This window comes from Microtus pennsylvanicus, chromosome 7 (genome assembly GCF_037038515.1).
Source record: "Microtus pennsylvanicus isolate mMicPen1 chromosome 7, mMicPen1.hap1, whole genome shotgun sequence".
Classification (NCBI taxonomy): domain Eukaryota; kingdom Metazoa; phylum Chordata; class Mammalia; order Rodentia; family Cricetidae; genus Microtus; species Microtus pennsylvanicus.
Genome location: NC_134585.1, coordinates 49,814,746 through 49,834,474, shown reverse-complemented (window position 1 = coordinate 49,834,474; position 19,729 = coordinate 49,814,746). Strand labels below are relative to the sequence as shown.

General features: G+C 40.3%; 1 protein-coding gene across 4 annotated transcripts in view; it reads right to left on the bottom strand.

The window, feature by feature from the left end:
- Ptchd4 (patched domain containing 4) overlaps positions 1 to 19,425 on the bottom strand; it is a 175,318-nt gene extending 155,893 nt beyond the window's left edge. Inside the window, exons 1-2 of one of the 4 annotated variants that reach the window (XM_075980660.1) lie at positions 19,092 to 19,425; positions 18,334 to 18,745 (exon numbers count right to left, since the gene is read on the bottom strand). In XM_075980660.1, the coding sequence (XP_075836775.1) occupies positions 18,334 to 18,745; positions 19,092 to 19,096 (417 nt within the window). In that variant the 5' untranslated portion in view covers positions 19,097 to 19,425. Of the gene's footprint in view, positions 1 to 18,159; positions 18,843 to 19,091 lie in introns of those variants that run through there. The other 3 variants (XM_075980658.1, XM_075980657.1, XM_075980659.1) reach the window with 3 other exon arrangements.
- Positions 19,426 to 19,729: the final 304 nt, after the last annotated feature.

Here is a 19,729-nt window from a genome sequence, read left to right as displayed (position 1 = left end):
AGGTAGGACAGCAGTGTCTACATCCCTTATCGGGCATCTCTTGCATTGTAGACTCACTGTATCTGTGTGACAGTTAACTTGTAAAGTCCTTGCTGGCTGGGTTACTACTTAATATTGGTTTGGAAACACACAAGTCATTATTGCCTTGCACAAAAGAAGGGCTCCATAAATGTCAAATTACCATGTTTTCAAATATGATTGACACCTGCACATTAGAGGACTTTAGATACCCATTTCAATGAGTGTTAGAAAGATGTGTCTGCACAGCTACAAATATATTCTTGCTTACAATGGTTTATATACTACAAAGCCACAGTAGACTCTCTGGCCTTCATAAAATAAGAAGTCAGCGTGACTTATTAGAAGAAGAAGAATTATTTAAGGTCATTCTATATCATTCATGGAAAAAAGGAACAATAAAACATCATAATAAAGAGAAATGGTTTTATAATAGTGAAGGGCCGTGGTATTAGTCAGCTTTATGAGTTCTGTAGATGAGTATTCCAAGAAAAGTGGCAGAAATCCGATCAATTAAATGGGGTGCACATAAATTTCACTTAATAAAGCTGACTAAATTACTTTTGGAAAAAAGGCTGTGGAGAACATAGTTTTATTAGTTCTTGGGGTGGGAAAATTTGATGATCTGGTGAATACTTTTCAACTTCTAATGTGAACTTCCTATGAAAGCCATTAGCAATAGCTAGAAACCAAGGTAAAACCGAGAGACCCATGGGCAGTAATGAGAAAAGTAAGTAAGATTGCTGGCTCCATCCACTTTGGATGGGCTTTGATAAATTACGTAACTCTCTGTGCCTCAGTTCCCATTGTTAAAAGCGAGGCTATCTGTGGTGCTGAGAGACAACTAAGTTGGTTCATGTGTGCTTATCTAGAGCCGGGCCTGATACAACTGACAGAGAGTACTTCTTGGTCCATATGAGCACACACTGCTTGCACGGTCAAGCTAATTCCATGGGTCTGCATCACACATGACACGATGAATATTTCTACCTTTAAAATATTTAATGAAAGAGATTTCACTGGCCATAGTTTTACTGTGTTGGCCTTAAAGGAAACAAGTAAATACTAGTAATCAGAGAATTAAATTACTAAGACATGTAAAAAAAAAAAAAAGAATTGAATCGTGTGACAGTCAAGTAAGAATGTTTCCCGCCTGTGATGATCGACTATTTAATGTTGTACTCGCAACGTTGCATCAAAGATTCCATCTGAAAATCTGCACTCGTCTATGGTTTATTTCTTAACACAGTGGCTCAGAGACTTAAGATTTGTAAGCATGAATTCACTGAAAAATACAACACAAAGCCTTGCAGTTGATAAAACGTGGGGTTTTTTTTTGGAAATTTTTTACTCATTCTGTTTTAAAAAATTCAGTGAGACCTTTTATTAAAAGTGTAAAAACAATTCATTTGTTGAGTGGGGATAAAGTGATGATTTTCCAGGCAAGTGGACATTAAGAAATGTTTTTGAAACCAGATATTACATAAAACAAGCTGAAATTAATTTTTTACGCCCTCTCCTTTTTTTAGAATGCACAGCCTTGAGGCTTCATAGCTTCTCTGTTTTCACCATGAACACATCACAATTTACAGACGACATCTTACATACATGCTTCAGTTTCTCTATTTAAATGGCGTCATGGCGATTTCAGCAGTCATCACATACTATGGGGAGAGCCAGAGGCTGGATGATTTTGGGGGGAATCATGGAATGTTCCACTCTGAAACAATCTTCTCGCCAGGTCCTGTGGATGATTAATAGCCTTTGCATTTTTCATCTTGATGTTTCTTGGTCCATACCCATAATAAATTTCTGTTTGGTATTCATTTTTATATCTATAAAATTATTGGGATTTTTATGCTGACTTCATAACCTTCAGAGAAACTGATCACAGCAAAATATTCCCCTGCTTATACAGAATAGTTTTCCACTGACCTCAATTTTAATTAATACATTTTGAAAGGAAAACATTCATTACCAATGGAAATAAGCCTCTCTGGAAGACATTTTCTACTCTTTTACAAAAACCAATTTGATTATAAAGCTCTTGAGGAAGCTGAAACTGAAGCTGCATCAGCTCTGTGTTCCTCAGTGTTCTGGATCATTCTGGATTGACCTCTAACACTGAAGGACTGGGGCTGAGTTTCTAAACTCCCACTAACATGGTTTCTTTTCTGACTAGATGGGGTATTTCTGGCAAAAGCCTATAGTTTCTAAACTCCCACTAACATGGTTTCCTTTCTGACTAGATGGGGTATTTCTGGCAAAAGCCTATAAATAACTTCTGACTATAACCAGACACTAGCCCCTAATGCAGAATGTCTAATGGTGTGAGTATAGAATACGTAGCTCATTAGAAAAGCTATTCATCAAAGTAAATGGACTGACAAGAAAGGCCAGAGTAGGGAAAATGGCCCGATCTCTGTAATGACAACATACTACAGGTGGCTAAATCTTAGCATCTCCGTGCCCCACTTAAGTCTTTCTACATGAAGTGCTGAAAGCAGGCGTAAGATATTAACACTGAGTCCACGTGGAATAGACTACCTAGGCAGCGAAGGGAATGATGAGGAAATATAATTACATTTTCAACATTCCTAGTAGAGGATGGTTCAAGAAAGAACCGCATTGTTTACAGGAAACAGATTGCTCCAGCAATTGTAGTCTCATGATGGACGCCAAACTCCCAAAGACAAGCATCACATGTTTTCTCTCATATGTAGAGTTTAGAAAAAAAGATACCGAAATAAAATGTGCTTATTAATGATATGGAAGTGGGACAACGTGGGGAGGGGTTGTAGGATGAAAGAGGGCAGTATGGGGATGAATATCACCAAACCATGTGACATGCAAAGGAAAAATATGTGGTTTTGATCAAGGTTTTTTTTTCTACCAGAGTAAGAATGACTAGAAATATCTTGCTTTAAATAAATATGAGGAATAACATCCTTCAAGAAAAATATCACATAGACAGTGGGGGACTTTTACATATTTCAAAGTTTCCTCAATAAAGCATCGTGGATCTATATTTAAATGCAAGGATGCAGACGTTGTTTCTTCAATGCAATCACAACTATTTAACATTTTGAAATTAGTTCACAGAAGAGGAGATAATTCCACTTTTTATGTGGTTCTGGGAAATATAATTTGGCCATGGATTCAGGTTCATTAAGTGATTTTGCCAAAAATAAAGTACTTAACATGAAGGCGACAGTCGTCAACAACTTGTGGTGAACACTACATCGCTCATCTTGGCCAACTAACCGTCCCTTCACCTCTTGCTTTAAGTGATTTAGAACTGTCTTTTACAAATAATAAGAGAGCAAGTGTGTGGCTTGTGAGCCCCTGGTAAAAGAATAGACAGGCCTTTCTTGTGACCCAAGGTAAACGCCTAGATTGTATGCTCCTATGTAGCTGAACTACCTTAAATATTTGTTGCGGTTTAATGAGCTTGCATTTTCTTTAATTCGACATCCTGTAAAAGCTGTTGTAAAATGGGCTGATGTGCAGCCATCAGCTCCTGGTGAAGCCAGGGCACCTGTATGTATTAGCTACACATTTAAAGTAGTGAATGCACCGAGTAAAGATTGCATGATGATTTTCACAGGTGAAGAGGAAAAAAAAAGTGCAACTTGGGTGAACATTTTTTCCTCAATCTTGTTTAATTAGAAGTTGGTAGCATTTCATTCTCTTTTTTTCTTCTTTTGAAACAGGATCTCATATAGTCCCTGCTAGCCTGGACCTTGTTATGTAAATAGGATGACCTTGAACTTCTGCTCCTTCTCACCTTCCAAGTGTTCTGGTTACAGGTATACACCTACTTGCTCATGTGGTGCTCGGTCAGGGTGGGATTGTATCCAGGGCTTAGTGCATACTAGGCAAGAGTGGTACCAACTGAGCTCCACCCTGGTCCCATTTAAAATCTTAATATTAAAATGAAGTGTCCCATACTCAAGGTGGCAATTAAAAATGCCAAGAGTTAGTCCAGTCGAACTTTCACGAGAGTAAAATTTCTTTATCTCCTATCATTTGGCTAGTTAAAGCATAGGTTAGCAATGAGTAGTATTCACGAATTCATTTCCAAGTGACAGACACTAGACACTTTAGGATTGTGTGATTTAGACTATCTTGGTGTGAGCTGGGGAGCTAATGGCGATTAAATAAAAACTCAAAGTTCTGCTTCATGTGAACTCTCATGAATTATTACATGTGTGCATATGACCAGGACGGTGAATATATGTCAAGTTACAGTTCTGAAAAATAATTTTTCCCTATACAAATCCACTAAGCAACAAGCATGCCTTTCAATGTGCAAATGATATGTTTTCCCAGGGATAAGCAATTCAGGGCATCTTTGGTGCATAATGAATTGATTAAAATGTTCTATTTTCTTCGGCCAGTTTCAGATTAGGAGAGTACAGAAGAGGACAGAGTCACTTCCATTAGCCGCACAGATGCTGTGAGGCAGCTTACCCAAGAAGGAAGTGGGACCACTAAGTTCAGGGCATTCATCCCCCTTTTGGAACTCCAAGATGAACAGAAAGCTTGGTTTCTGCAGAATTCTGGGCCCTTGCTAACGCTTCTTATCCTCTCAATTTGTCTGCTAAAGAGCTGGGCAAGCGTCAGTTTTTTTTAGGCCCAAGTTTCCCAATCTAATTGTCCACTGGAGTGATGTAAGTGTGTGAAAATACCAGAGCTCAACTCCGTGCCCCTAGATTCTGAATTCATGGATCTGAGAAGAGACCACGGGTATCAGGTCACTAGAAAGCTTCTGAAGTATTTCTCTGGAAAACCATTAAGTTTCAACAACTGCAAGGTAGCGAAAACTAGTTCTTGATTTCATAAGTCATGAGATACTCTGAGAGGCTTGGGTGTGGTCCTTAAAAATGTATATAGTGTTTGAAGCTGGTTTAGTAATAAGTTAGGTCTTCCTAATGGCTATCTAAGGTTTCTCCTGGGAAAATGCTACCCAGAAGTCTACTGACCTCTATTTATATTTGATGTGCACAAATAGTTACACTTGCGAAAGCAGCTTTTCAAATCACATAAAGATGTTCTCCATCTAAATCCCCTATTAATGAGTCAGAAGATTTTGCTTTCTTCATTATGCCTATTAAAGAAAAAAAATCCCCAGAAGTGTGCTATAGTGAATAGTAGCACTGCCAACTGAACTTTTCATACAATTGATAATGATTTTATGAATACACTTACAGAACTATGGAAATAAGAAGGATTAAACAGGTTATCTCACCTATAATGACAACTATGTATTTTATTGTTAGAAGTGGAATTTTAAAAATGGGCTTGGTGAGTGGGGATGGTAGATGACTTTTTCTTTGATTCCCTCATAATCCTGTGACATTGATCTTACAAGTTTATATTAATAAAAATGTTAAAGCTGACAAAGAAACTAAGTGCTAGAAATTAGATGCAGGGTGGGCATTAATAAAGAATTAATTTTTTATACAGAAAAGTTGAAGGATAAAGAAGTAATGCTTTCAAAATCACAAAAGTTAAAAAATGGAGTAGAACATAAATTTGTTTGATTCTTATTTACTTCCTTTATTATTTTAAAAACTAACCTGGGAGTCTTGGTGTGGAGGTGCATGTCCACAGTTTCTGCATACATATAGAGACAGGAGGATCAGAAATTCAAGTTCATCCTCCATTCTGTTATGAGTTCAAGGCTGGACTATAAGACCCCAACTCAACCAAACAACCAAACAAAAAGACATGAGGAGGAGTCAATCATTAATTGTTGTTATTATAATAATTATGATTAGCTATTATTACTATTTGAATCTCCAAGACAAAGGATTCACGTTAATAAAGCAATGGCTACTTTGAGGTACACTGTCAGATTGCTAAGGAATTCCAACAACTTTGTCTTCAGTAAATAGTTAGGGTACTGAACCCAGGGAAAGTTTGGAAGTGAATAGCACTTAACATTGTAGCTTATAATTACTAAAATATTCTACCAGGGAATTGTCTGGTGAGTATGATAACTTCACTGTATAATACAAACAAACAAGGTTTAAGTATAAAGGTTAAACATCATTTAGAAAAAGATACTCTGACATTTTTTAAAGGAATGTGTCTAGTTTCACAGCTAGAAGAAATTCACTTCCTTAGAAAGAATGCCTAAGATAAAAAAAAAAATGCTTGGAAAAAATAAATTGAAAACAAGTACCAAGTTGCTAATATTGGCTTTATGTGCTATTCCCTGAGAGAGAGTGTACTATCTATGAAAGGGGGTCATTAAACTAGTTCAGACCCTGAGCTTCTGTCAGGTCCTCAGGGAGCTCTAGCAGGGCACCTATCCCCATGGGCATCTCCTCTGCCCTACCTAGTGCCCTGTACTTGTGGCCTGTTATATAGCCTATGCCTCATGTATCCATCTCTGAGTGCTACGATCATTCTACACATCTAGTGGTACGGGAAGGTGAGTCATGGGAAGGGAGAAATGACAAGCTGGACTTTTGCCAGGTGGAATGGGTACCACAAGAGAGCTGCACATGGAATGTTAGGATGGTGTTAGAAGAGAATGATAAAGACTATTGGGCAACCCAAATAAGCTTGCAATGAGAATCCTCTTAAAAAAACACATTTACATTTACTTCATTTTATGAAATATTTCTTAGATATGCAAGACTGGCCTTTACCAGATATGGCTTTTACCCTTAAGACATTTACAGTCCTGAGGAAAAGAAGACACATTTTAAAGATGCATGATGCATTACTATTGTTGCAAAGATGTTCAGAGCATGTAACATTTTTGATTTTAGTAAAAGGTTGTATTCATAGAATTGGTACCCTATCTCTTCTAGAATTGTGGAACTTAGTTAGTGAGTATTTCCCATCTACAAATTTCATTTATATATACACCCATCACATGTTTTCCATTAATCAACCTTTCTTTTAAATCATTTTCATCTTTTCATATTTCTATTAAACAAAAAGAGGTGTTTGGGCTAAGTGGAATCTTTACTCAATAGAATCTCTCAGAATAAGTAGAACAATAAATGGAAGAGGCTTCCTGAGGCCAAAATATGTAAATGAGTCATATTATGAGTGGCTTAAATTTCACTTGCTCACTTCCCCGCCTGAGTAAGAGTGTGGTCCTTTCGGAAGTTTTTAGAATATCTTTTACTCATTTCCAGTAGACATCATGCTTTCTTTTCTAGCACTGGACAGTTAGCAAGCATTAGAACTGGGTTGGTAAAATTTCAGTTCCTTGGCTTAGACTCAGCTCTTCCATAAGAGCGAATGGAAAGCTCCAGACTCTTCTACTCCCTTGCAATGCAAGAGATAAAACAAAGCAAGGCCTGTTCCTGTTTTCATAGCCTTCAAACCATTACATGGTGAAGAAAGAGTTGGTCCTGGCAGCTGGGTGCCTAGTCTCCAATGTACTTCTGTAAATTCAGAAGATACAGTATTTATCCTGTCTGCCTACTATCTTTTTGTATAAAATTTAATCCATTGTCCTATATTTTTGTTTGCTAATTTTGGCAATTCCCTCTAGGGTTCTATACATGTAATTCTCTCTACCGTCTCTCCTGAGCTGAAGCCACATAGATGAATGGCAAAGTAACTCTCTCTCTTTCTAGCACTCCTTCCTTTACCGAATATTAAACTATATTGTTTATTCTTTGTGTATCTTGCAATCCATCATGAAGGTCATTTTCAGTGAGTTTCAGATAGTACCTCTCTTCAGAGCTTACCCATAGCTGCAGGATATTAGCTTGACCTGAATGAGTTTTTCCCTATTTTATTATAACCTTCCCCGAGGGCTTACCTTAGGAACTTCCATTTTGTTGTCTAGATCCTTCCAGGCAAATTAATTTATCTAAAGAGGTCTCCTAACCCTATTAGTTCACTAGGCACATACAGACTCACTTTAAACCAAAAATGCAAATTAGACAGAGATGACAATTCCCTAAAGTACATAAAAGTGCTTTATGTATCTAAATATCTTAGTGATGTTCCACGGGGGCAGGGGGGAATGGCTTGGGGGCTTGTCATTTCAGAGCTGTGTAATTTTGACACTGTGAAAGATAGTCCAAACAAAAGAAATCGTCAGAGTGAAGTAAGAAAGCAGAAACATTAGCTGACTTTGCTTTCATGCTGCCGATGCGTCAATGTGGTCGATACTACAAGTTAAGGTTGAAGGTTTCAGTACAAGTTCTCAGTAGTCATGGCCGAAAGGCAGTAATTTCTTTAATAACGTAAGTTCCTGTGTGGGTTGCTTAAAGGAAAACGCATTTGGGAGAGACATATAACCATGGTTTGCAGGCTAGTTTGGCTGAGAAGTTATTGATGCAAAAGCAGAGACAGAAATACAGTAGGCAAAAGGGAATGAAGGCCAATGGTGGAGACCATGATTATGAAGAACAAGACAGAGAAGATGACATTGGTCCCCAACCTTGGTACTATATTATAGATGCTAGAGATTTTCAAGATCACAATGCCCTGGCTGCTCATTATCTCAAGAGATGAAGCCCATACAGAGTATTTTAAAAGTGTTTTAAGTGTCCTCTGTACTTAGACAATACTTCAATCTCTAGATCCGTGGTTCAGGCACTTTTAGGACTCACTGAGGTCTAGGCCCAGAGTTTCACCAAAATCAGAATGAGGTCTGCAGATCTGGATTTGTAGCAGATTCCCGAGTGATGTTAATGTTGCTGGCTCATGGCATGTGCTTTGCAATCAGATCATTAGTTATTGATGCATATATAAATAAATAGGTGTGAGGAGGCAGCCAGAAGAGTTAATCATACAAGATAGGTCCCTGAGTTTGGGTTCATGGTTGAATAGAGTCACACGTACGGTAAGAGTCACACATATGGTAAGAGTCACACATATGGTAAGAGTCACATGTATGGTAAGAGTTACACGCTAAGGGTCACATAAACAGTAAGTGTCCTATGTATGGTAAGAGTCACATGTATAAATAAATACAGCAGCTCTGTGGATGGATTGAAAGAAGAGAAAAGAAAAAAAAACTTGTTTACTGAGCAAAAATCATATATATATGATTTCATATATATATGATTTCATATATATATATATATATGAAAGTAAGCCATGGTGGTGCAGAAGCCATAATTTTGGAGGAGATAGGAATAGGCAGGGTAGTTAAGGCTAGCTTTGTTGAGACAGTTATGAAAATCAAAACCTCAAGGTACTTTCAGACCTAGGTGCACAGAGTCTTAAGTATGACAGTATCCTTTTTTATCTTTCTTACCCTCAGGCAAAGGTCACATTCGGAATGATGGGCTTGTGGGGAGCTCCAGACAGGCAGTATGAAAGGCTCAAGAGCTCTATCCCACTTCTCTTTGTAGGGCAATGGTGAAGACTACAGCTAGGAAGAGGTGCTGTAAATGTCTAGAGATGGACTCAGAGGGGCTGTTTCTTTCAGTGATTGCTTCTCAAGGAAGCCACTGAGCAAGTTCTACAGGTCTTCACGATAAGATGGCACTTGTTAGGAATTTGTGCTGGACCCAGGATGGTCCTCAGGAAGTAGCCTGTGCCCTTTCTTCTCAGAGCGTGCTTCTTAGAAGAGAAACACTTAACATCTTTTGTGAGCTTGCTAAACATGTGATCTTAGCTCATGCTGGATTTCTGAAGCTGAAGAGGAATCTTTAACAATATCCTCAGGTGAGAACTATACTTTATGAAGCACGCCTAAAGTTATACCAACTCATTTTATTTTCTCAATACCAAAAGGGATAGGTTCTTGTGAGGAAACTGAAATATAAATAAACTAAAAATGGGCTCCAAGTCATAGAGTTAATGAAGGCAGAGAGAGGACAGATTTATATATATGTACACACACACACACACACACACACACACACACACACACACATATATATATATATGTGATAATCTGTGTCCACAAACCTTGATCTCAAGAAATTACTAATATTTCTCTGACACCTTCATGGCTATTACTCTAACGCTTCCACCCATAGTGGCCTTTTTTTAGTGCTTCTAAAGCACCAGGATCTAATCAAATGTTTGTCTCTGCCATCTAAGTCACCGTGTCCATATAAACTCCATCTCACTATTCATAGTTCAGCTCCCAGTCATTTCTTCAGAAAGTAGTTTTTAACACCACAAGACTTGATACCTACCCTTACAATATCATGTGTTTTTCACCTGTGGTAATCTATAATTATGAATTATATGTGTAATGTTTGGCTCTCTCAGGCAGCCAGCATCACATCTGAATTACTCCCCGCTGAACTCACAGTGGGCAACACACTGCCCGACACTGAGCCGGCACAATGTTTACCTGAGTGAATGTGTATTCGAATGGCTTTGAATTTTACCTGAATAATGTAATAGGTACCTTACCACATTATTATGGTCAATACTGACAGCCAGAATTGAGCAACCTTAGTCTCTAAGTCACTAAAAGATCCTGCCCCTCACAGGGTGGTATAAACTTTGATGCTAAATTCTAAACATTCAGTGAGACCTGCGTCTGCTGCAAACACCCTGCACCAAGGGCTTCTGAAGCTGTGAGAATGATTGAAATACATTTCTGGCTTTCCAGGACCCAGAGTCTACAGTCTTCCCTTAGAATCTATGGAAGATAAATCCAGGATCCCTGGCCAGTACCAAAATCCACGATTCTCATTTCCTTGTGTGAAATGGAACTCTGCATTTACAAAACGTAAATGCATCTTCCTGCATATATTCTTATTCTTGCATTTTATTGATGTGCTTTAAATCATCTCTAGAATGCTTACAATAGCAAACACACTGTAAGTGCCACATAAATAGCGAACGCATGTTGTTTAGGGAATAATGAAAATAAAAAGTCTATGTATGTATGATGTGGGACTCCCCTCTGTATGCTGTGAAAATGTTTTATTACCATTGAAAAAGAAGTTGCTTTGGGTTTATGGCAGCATAGAATAGAGCAGGGCAGAATTCCAAGCAGAGATAGAGGAGAAAAGAAGGCAAAGTGAGAGGGACGCCATGTAGCTGCCAAAGGAGAAAGACGCCCACCCCAGAATCTTACCTGTAAACTACAAGCTTCGTGGTAAAATACAAAAATAATAGGAATGGGTTAACTTAATATGTAAGAGCTAGTTAATAAGAAGCCTGAGCTAATAGGACAAACAGTGTTTAATTAATATAGTTCCTGTGTGATTATTTTGAGTCTGGGTGGCCTGGAAGCAAAGGAGCAGCCTCTGCCTACACGTGTATGTAGTAGAGTTACAATCTAACATTTTCCATCAGTAGTTGGTTAAATCTCCAGCTTCTGAGCTTAGAGACCTCACTCTGCTTGCAGATTTTGTGACAGCAGGGGAGACTTACATGATCATAGGTGGGTCCTCTCACTTCTCACTTTGCAGGGTAGCTTTTGAGAGAGAACACTGTCTGTTCTATTCCTAATCCTAAGCATAAACACAGACTTTTTTTTTTTTAAGTGCAGCTCTTTTGGTACCTTTCAGAGGCCCGGATTGCTCAGCACAACAAAGAATGAGTCTTGATTTCACTGAGGAACTCTGAAACCTCACAGATTACCATTTCTTGTTAAAAGGCACATTCCCTTTTGATTTTATGTTTCACCTCCCTCAGATAGTCTTGCCCCATGTGTGGTTCCTGTGTGTTGTTTTCTCTTATGCTGTTAGTGTACATAGGAGACAAGAGTTCAGCGCTGAGGCCGCTACTCAGCACCTGTAAAAGAGCACGAAAAACTGCTACTTCTTAAAAGGGGTAAATCTCATTTTCATATTTTCAGGATTTGCTGATGACTTTAAGCTTCACCAAGTGACTGGCCCAACCTTACATGAAGGAGGCGAGGGCTTTTCAATGCAAAATAGCTACCTGGTAAGCTGCCACACATTTTGTGGCTGTCTCCCTCCACTGATCTATCTTCTGTTAATAGTTCTGATTTGAAACAAATACATTATAGCCTAAATTCAAGTCATAGATCAAAAACATCGAGGCCCACCTTAGAACTAAGACAGAGACATCTCAATACGGAAGAGCTTATAGAGAAGAGACTGAAGTATAATTCATAATTTTGGAAGGGGGATAATCTAGAAGTTTGTGATTTTCAGATGTCATCTTCAACATTATTTATATTGAGCACACCCATCAATGTCTGAACATAACTGAAATCAATCTGAACATATACTGATCAATTCTAAAACCAAATTAAAAGCAATGTGGCCCAAATATGCTGCAAAGTCCAGTGGGTGAACAATTCCAGATGTTACCCAGATGTATTATAAAGAAGAGCTGCATGAAAGAAAACTCATTATGGCGAATTATGCCTGAAAGTAGCAGACGAGTCCAAGGAGTGTTTTCTAGGGGGCATGGGGAGGCAACAGACCCTGCATGCCCATCTATCACACCATTCTGACTTCTATCCCCCCTTCTAGTCCACTTGCTGGTATCTAGAAGCCACAAGGAACAACTCAGAGCAGCTAAGAGTAAGGAAATAAGAAGAATAATGTTGGAAATTGATCCTCCGTCCCTCCCTCCCTTCTCTTTCATCTAGTTTTTCATTTCTTTATTAAGAGCTTCCTCTAAAATATTGTACCAAGCAAGGTGGCCTGGACTTAGAAAGACAAGAATTTCAATCTCTCTCATACATAGATTTTTAAAGGTGGTGTGAGTATGCTATAGACTAGAAAACCAATTAGGAGACTGACAGGGAAAAGGGCTGTGGGCAGGGAGCAGACACATGTGACAGAGGAGAAAGGAATCTACCAGAGGGAAGAGCACCAGAGAGTAGATGTGGTGCAGGGGAGCAAATGCAAGAGAAGAATCAACATCAACAGACTTTTCTTGAAGTGCAATATTGAAATCTAATACTTTGCATGCTGATTAAAAATATCTTTGAAAAAGCACAGTGTACTAAAAACAGTAATGTGTATAAGTACACAAAAATGTAATAATTTAATTTGACTTAAAATAGGTATTTGCTGCATCGAGTGAGCAGGAGGTAAGCTCCAGTACTGAGGCTGTTTGAGCACAGTCTGTGTACTCACAGATTAATGAATAAATAAATTCTTGATATGGTAGCTAGGATGCATATACAGTAATTTAGTTAGGAACCCTGATCAGTGTTTTTCAATAGTATCACTCAAATCTAATGTAAATCCATTATGATAACACATATTATGCGTAGGAACAGTTGCCTAACACTAATAAGAGAACTTTGCTGGGTGACAAGAATTCCTATGATCTCTTGGCTTAGCCCCGTCAATTTCCCACATAAAAAAGCTGACACCTAAAATGACGGTGAAATCAGTCAGTCACTAACCTGTCTTCAAAGAATTAACACTGGAACCAGGGGCTCCTGAATAGGTCTCAATTTAAAGGGCATCGAATTCGCTCTTGCCATCTCAGCAATTCTTTGTTCTTCCCCTTGGTGCCAGAGTCAGCCAGAAAAGCCCAAGTTTCCTTGACACAGAAGCCCCTGGCTCAGCACCTTGGGTCACTTTCAGATTTCTCACCTTTAGCTGGTCCTAAAGCCAAACTCCAGTTTGTTCTTAGCTGAGGGGAAATGATATCAAAGGTGAAGTCATGGGCCAAGGAGTAATTTGCTAAATTTGTAGCAGCTGCCATGTTAGGTAGATAGCAGGAGCTTTCCCGGACTGGAGAGTCATCCTGCCTTCTTGTGAGCCAGTTGCTCCCAGAAAGCAAGGGGAGTGATGCAAAAATGGCTGGGGAAGGATGACTCCACTGCTTTCTTTCTTTCTTTCTTTCTTTCTTCCTGAGAATGGCTACTATTAATTGTTACCGAGAGCAGTACAGAAAATAAGACCAATAGCGTGTCGTAATGAGGCTTTGGAGCTAGACAGATCTGGGTTTACGTCGGGGCCTGAATATATGCACTAGCTTGAGGATCACAAAGAAATCACTGAAGCTCCTTGGCTTTTCCCTATAAAATGGGAATGCAATTTATAAATTTATATATACTAAATGACACACGGTGGAGATAACATTTGGTAACCTTTAGGATACAAAGAGAATATTCAATATGGTTGCAATTTTTCTCGCTTATTGAAAGGCAGAATCAGAAAGATAAGCTTAAATCACAATATCTGAAAATGTATATGTATGTGTATATATGATTTTAGAATTAATTAAGAGTGAAAGTGAAAAATGCTTACCAAAGCTTTTCAGGTTGGCTCAAGTACCCCTTCAATTGAGATTGGAACTATATAAATTAACTGCAATATTTTCCAAAAATAGATAATGTACTTAAGAATGTACCTAAGAAGCACTGCCTTCTATTGATGATCAAGAATGTGTATCTTTGCTTCTGTCTATATCTATCATGTGGTATGCTGAAATATATGTTAATTTTAAAATGTGTCCAGATGTATGGAAGTGAGTGTAATTTAATGGGAAGCATAGGTTGCAGAGAAATCTAATCTGAGTTACTCCTTTCTAGTAGTAGGGAAGTTGCTCAAATCTCAGACCTCTTTGACTACATCTGCTTTTACTGTAAGGAATTGGGACCATATGGGAATTGCCACTTCCACCGGTAGAGAGGTGGGATTACGATGACTTGTCTAAGAAGCAGGGAAACACTATCTCTAACCACTCAAGCTTCCTGAATGATAATAAAAGCATTTATTACAATCTGGAACAGCTCATAAATACAGATCTTTAAAAAACAGAATTGTTTTACAATATGCAAGAAGTTTGCTTAAAAATTCAGTCTGGCCACATCATAACTACTTTACCTAGTGATATGTTTATTTCATTGTTGTGTATGCACAGAGCCACATTGTACTGCTTTATCTAATGTGCATATTTGTCGCATAGACACATTTAAATGTGTATATTAAGGTAAGAGTCTTTCAATTATAAGGTTAAAACACTTTAGAGACATCTGTAAAATATAAATAACATCTTTAAAATGGAAGCATGTCACAAAGGCTGATGATAATTTTGTGACATTGAATGAATGGATTACTAAACTAGTCAGGAAGCATTCACTGTGAATATTTTGTCGTTAGAGATGGCATGGCTCTTGTGCTCATTTGTGGCTACACCATAGAGATCAGTACAAAGTAAAGATTACAGAATTCATATTTTCTAGTGGGTTTCTGATTTTACAGCCTTTTCTGCATTTACAAAGCCTGTATCAATTTGATTACCTCTCGAGTATTCTAGGCCAAGTGTTACTTTTTTCACATTGGGTATATTTAATCTCTCAAGTGGATTCTTCCTTGTTGGCCAATTTATGTGACCCTGTTTGTCTGAATCACATTCTCAGGATTGTTATGTTCACCAGATCTAAACCTTCCTGAGTTCAGGGCAAGTCAGCTGTTTTAATACTTTGATCACCACTACTCAGGTTTTTGTCAACTTCTCTCTGTCAGTCAGTGCTTACCTATCTTCAATTCATCTCCAGCCCTCACCTACTGCCCTTTTGAAGCCAAGTGAATGACAGCTCCTTTTCACACTGTTCACCTGATACTATTTACCTTGCCATTTCTCTAAGCTTGAGATTCTTTCCTATTGTTGGATTTTACCAAGACAGAAGTTTTTAATATTGGACAGAGGTAGGATTAGTGGTAAAGTAGAGCAGAACAAAAATGAAATAAAGAGCTAAAGTGTCAATGTGAAATTTCCCCTCTTGTCTTTAAAGGCAACAGTGATCAAACTTTTGAGTACCAGCATCATGGAGATACACCTTGAGATGCATTGCCACACATGAATTAAAACCTTCCCCAAACAACACAAAATCAAAACAAAAGGTCATCTCACTTTGCTCTCTGCTAGAGAGTTCTGCTCCTGAGGTCCCTAGAAATCTCTGTGGCAGAATTCTAGGTTTCTGTGGTACTTATGGAACTGTATTATACTGCCTGAGGACTGTGATATTATGTCTAGCCTTGAGAGAGTTTGCTGTTCTCAGAATACCTCAAAGGCTCATTTATTCCAAGACATCTTAAGAACAACCCCTCCACCCCTGAATCCATGAACACAGACTCAAACCAGCACATTTGAGGAAAGATGAGTGATGAACCACAGCTAAATAAGGACACCAGTCCACACGTGACAGTTCTGTCCCTTCTATGGTTATCAGACCAATTCTGTTACTCTTGTAATAAGCTTGTAATGAGTCACATCTTTTCTTTATGATTTCTCATAGAGTCCTGTCTATATGTTCATCAGCCACCCAGTCAGTCAGCCAGTCACTCATAATGTATAGGTAGAATATGTATCATAGGCCAGCATGTTTTGGCTCAAGGGTGCACACAATTGCAGAGTCTGTGCTAGCAAGTTGCTCTTGTCTTGGAAAATGAAAATGCTGACGTCTACTATCGTGAAACTCACTGGAAGTAAGAACAGTTATCTTGCCATCATTGGAGCTCATGTGCCTAAGAGACCATAGAGCACAACTAATAACCATTAGGTGAATAAAACGAATACCCCAGAGACTGGTATTGCAAATGTCATGATGACATCGCCACCCCAACAAAATGTCCACAGCTGCTGATTGGATGAAGCTCTTGTACTTGGAGAGTACTGCGAAATAAAGGTGATTGAGACCCAACTAATTAACTGCACATATTAATCATCTGCAAGCTTGTCTAGATAGGGAAAACCATACTGAAGGGTAACTATGATACAGCTCAGATCTTTCTTTACACGATTGACAACAAAAAGCTGTGTTAGGACCGTAGGTGAGAAAGACTACCTCTCCACCACATCCTTTCCTGAGCAAGCAGTGATGGTGATGACAAAGGTGTGGGGAAATGAAAAAGCATGCTGCCCAAACACAGGTCTCCACCATGCTCCATCATTAGCACAAAGCAGGCAAGCCCTTCACCTAATGTAACCTAATGACTCATCTTCCACTTTCCTTAGACCTCAGTGGGGGCTGCTCAGTTTGGTAAAGCCGAGATGGGCTCAGCCTCTGGATCCCTGCGAGCGGCGTGCCATGCTCAAAGGAGGCAAGGCAAGGTTTTCATTAGTTTCCAACTGCACAAAATTGTTGCTTGACTCAGGAAACAAGCAATTTCTCTTAAAAGTCCTGAGGAAGTTATTTGCATTTTATATTCTGGTGACTCTGTTAAATAAATAAATGGGCATTGCGATGTTTTGTAGTGGTCTTTCCAGTTCCACTATCTCCACAGAAGAGCACATACACAGCCGCACATATATCATTTTCTTCTTGGGAAACACCTGTCTTGGGAGTTCTTGGAGGCATAGCTTCTGAGCGCAAACAGGGTCAAGCACACAAATGGTGCAGCGAGTCTTTTGGAAGTCACATTTGTCCCTGAGACTTCAGTCACCTGCAGACTGCATGCCTCATTGGTTGCAGCATATCAGTCCTGACAGAGTAGGATGAGTTTAGGAATCTCAGTGAGTATCAAAATTTTATTTGAGAGTCCAAACGGCATAATAATTTAATGCTGAAATGCCTTGTACTTTCTGCAGATTGAGAACTTTTTTCTTTACTTTTGTTATTTGGCAGCTATAATCAATCTTCTTTGGGTCTAGGATACTTTTTGGGATAGGAAGGGCATACTAAGCAAACTATTGCATCAGTTAAGCACACATCCCTGTTCTGATTCGTAGAAAAATCCCTACTTCTTCTGCTCTGCAAGCTCTCTCTCTCACACACAATTCCTAGAATCACTGCCACACTCATAGCCCACAGACATAACCACAGGCAGCAAAATTCCATGACCACCCCTGGGAAAAATCAAGCCAAGCTGAAGATGCGAAGAGATGGATATGGTACCAGGTGAATGTGTAATCAGTAATAAGAAATACATCGAGCCCCATTATGGAAAGAAATCCCCCAATTCTTCAGGACACCCCCCCCTTCCATCCACTGATGTATTAACCCTGAACAAAGATGTAACTGCAGGGTCTCAGAAACTTTTTTCTTTTCTTTTTTTCTTTGTTTTTTTTGTTTTTTGTTTTTTGGTATTTGATTGGCTTTGAATTTCTTATCTAGTTGTACCATTCATTGCATTTTTTCTTTGCTCAGTTGCCCATCATTTCCCCTCCACCCCTCCAGAAATGAAAGAAGCCATAGCTTCTGAGCCTTAAGGATGAGACCTCTGCATTTTCTTTGCTTGTTTAGGGCAAGAAATGAAGTGCCGCCTCTTTAAGTGGCAGAAGCATGCAGGAGGAGCATACCTTTAATTTAGTGTTGGGATACCTTACTTGCACCCTGGCTGTTGTCTTATTGGAGACGGCAGCCTGCCTGAGATCCTCTAGCACTGAAATAATATCATCCAGCACGCATTTCTTATCCTGATTTCTCAATACACACAGATGGGAAAAAGTATAATTATAGCCCTTGTGGTTCACCTTCATTTCCAGCACGGCTCGGTGGGTCTGCAGGATCCCCTCAGCCTGGAGCAAAATATTGTCCCCGAGTGAGGAGAGGAGGATCACCCTGCCATACCTCCCAGGGGTGTGTAAGTCCGAATAGAGCTGGCTTTTGGACTGGTCCAGGGGAAATAGGCTGCTGGCTAGGCTGCGCTCGATCTTGGCCAGGCTGTGGCTGGGAGCAACCAGGCGCTCCAGGTCGCCCTCGGTCTGGAAGCGGTTGAGCGCGCTGATGCCGAAGGTGATGGTCAGGACTGCCGGCACGGTGAGGAAAAAGACCGGGTGCCGGCTCACGCACAAGCCCAGCCTGTGGCAGAATGACTGGAGCCCTCTGCGAAGCACCTGCCGCAGCATCCTCCACCAGATCCAGCTCGCAGGCGCTCCTGGCCGTCTTAAAAAGCACATGTGACATGTGTAAGCGTTGGGGCTACCCCTTTCTCCCCCATCCCATTTCCCCCAGGGATCGGCCCCCCTCCGCACCTCTGCCACCGCCTCCTCCCCGCCCCCTCCCCGCGCACACCCCGCAACCGCTCCGCCCGGTCTTCCCCCGGCCCCACCTCCATGCGCTCTTACTACTCTTTCAAACACTGCAGCAAGTTGCAGCAAGGCCGGCAAGTCTCAAGTCTCGGGAGCGCGCGTGGGGGGCCGGACCGCGGGCGCCGCGGGGGGTGGCAGGGCCCACCCGGTGTTCCCCGGCCTCCCCGCGCCCTGGCCGGCGTGCGCGCACTGCCTCTCACCGCATGAGCCGCGTCCCCTTGCTCTAGCCCTTCTTCATGTCGCTGCTGCAGTCCCCCCGGCCTTTCTTGCTGAAGGTGGCGTTTCTGTGCGGAGCGTCCCACAGATGTGGATTTTTCTCTCTGTCCCGATGGGGTTCGGTGTCTAACTGGGACCATGTGCCTCGCGGTGTTGTAAGAAGCAGACATGTGCCCCGTGGCGCGGAGGGAGGGCGGGAGTAGAAGAGGGGGGTGGTGGTGGCAGCGAAGCTTTTCTCTTTTTAAGATGCTGACAGTTATTTTTAGAGTTTTGTTTTCCTTCTCTTCCTGGCTGGAATGAATGGACAAGGTAAAGGGTGGAGGCGCTGCTGGCCCGTGGGAGCAGGGGCCATCAGAACCTGGAGGGAGGGCTCCACGCCTCCTCCAGAGGGCAGATTTCAAGTTCTTCTTAGAGCCCTGTGCCCTCGAATTCTGTCTTTTGGCTAAAGAAAAGAGAGCAAAGAGGATGATGCTGCATTTTTAACATTCCACAAAGGGTTTTCCTTGTACATGCAAGGGTTTTCCTTGCAACACTTTCCAGGTCGTCTTACCACGAGCCTTAAGCTGAGAGGCCTGCAAGAGACCCCATCTATACCAGTACTCTCTAGATCTCCTCATCATCT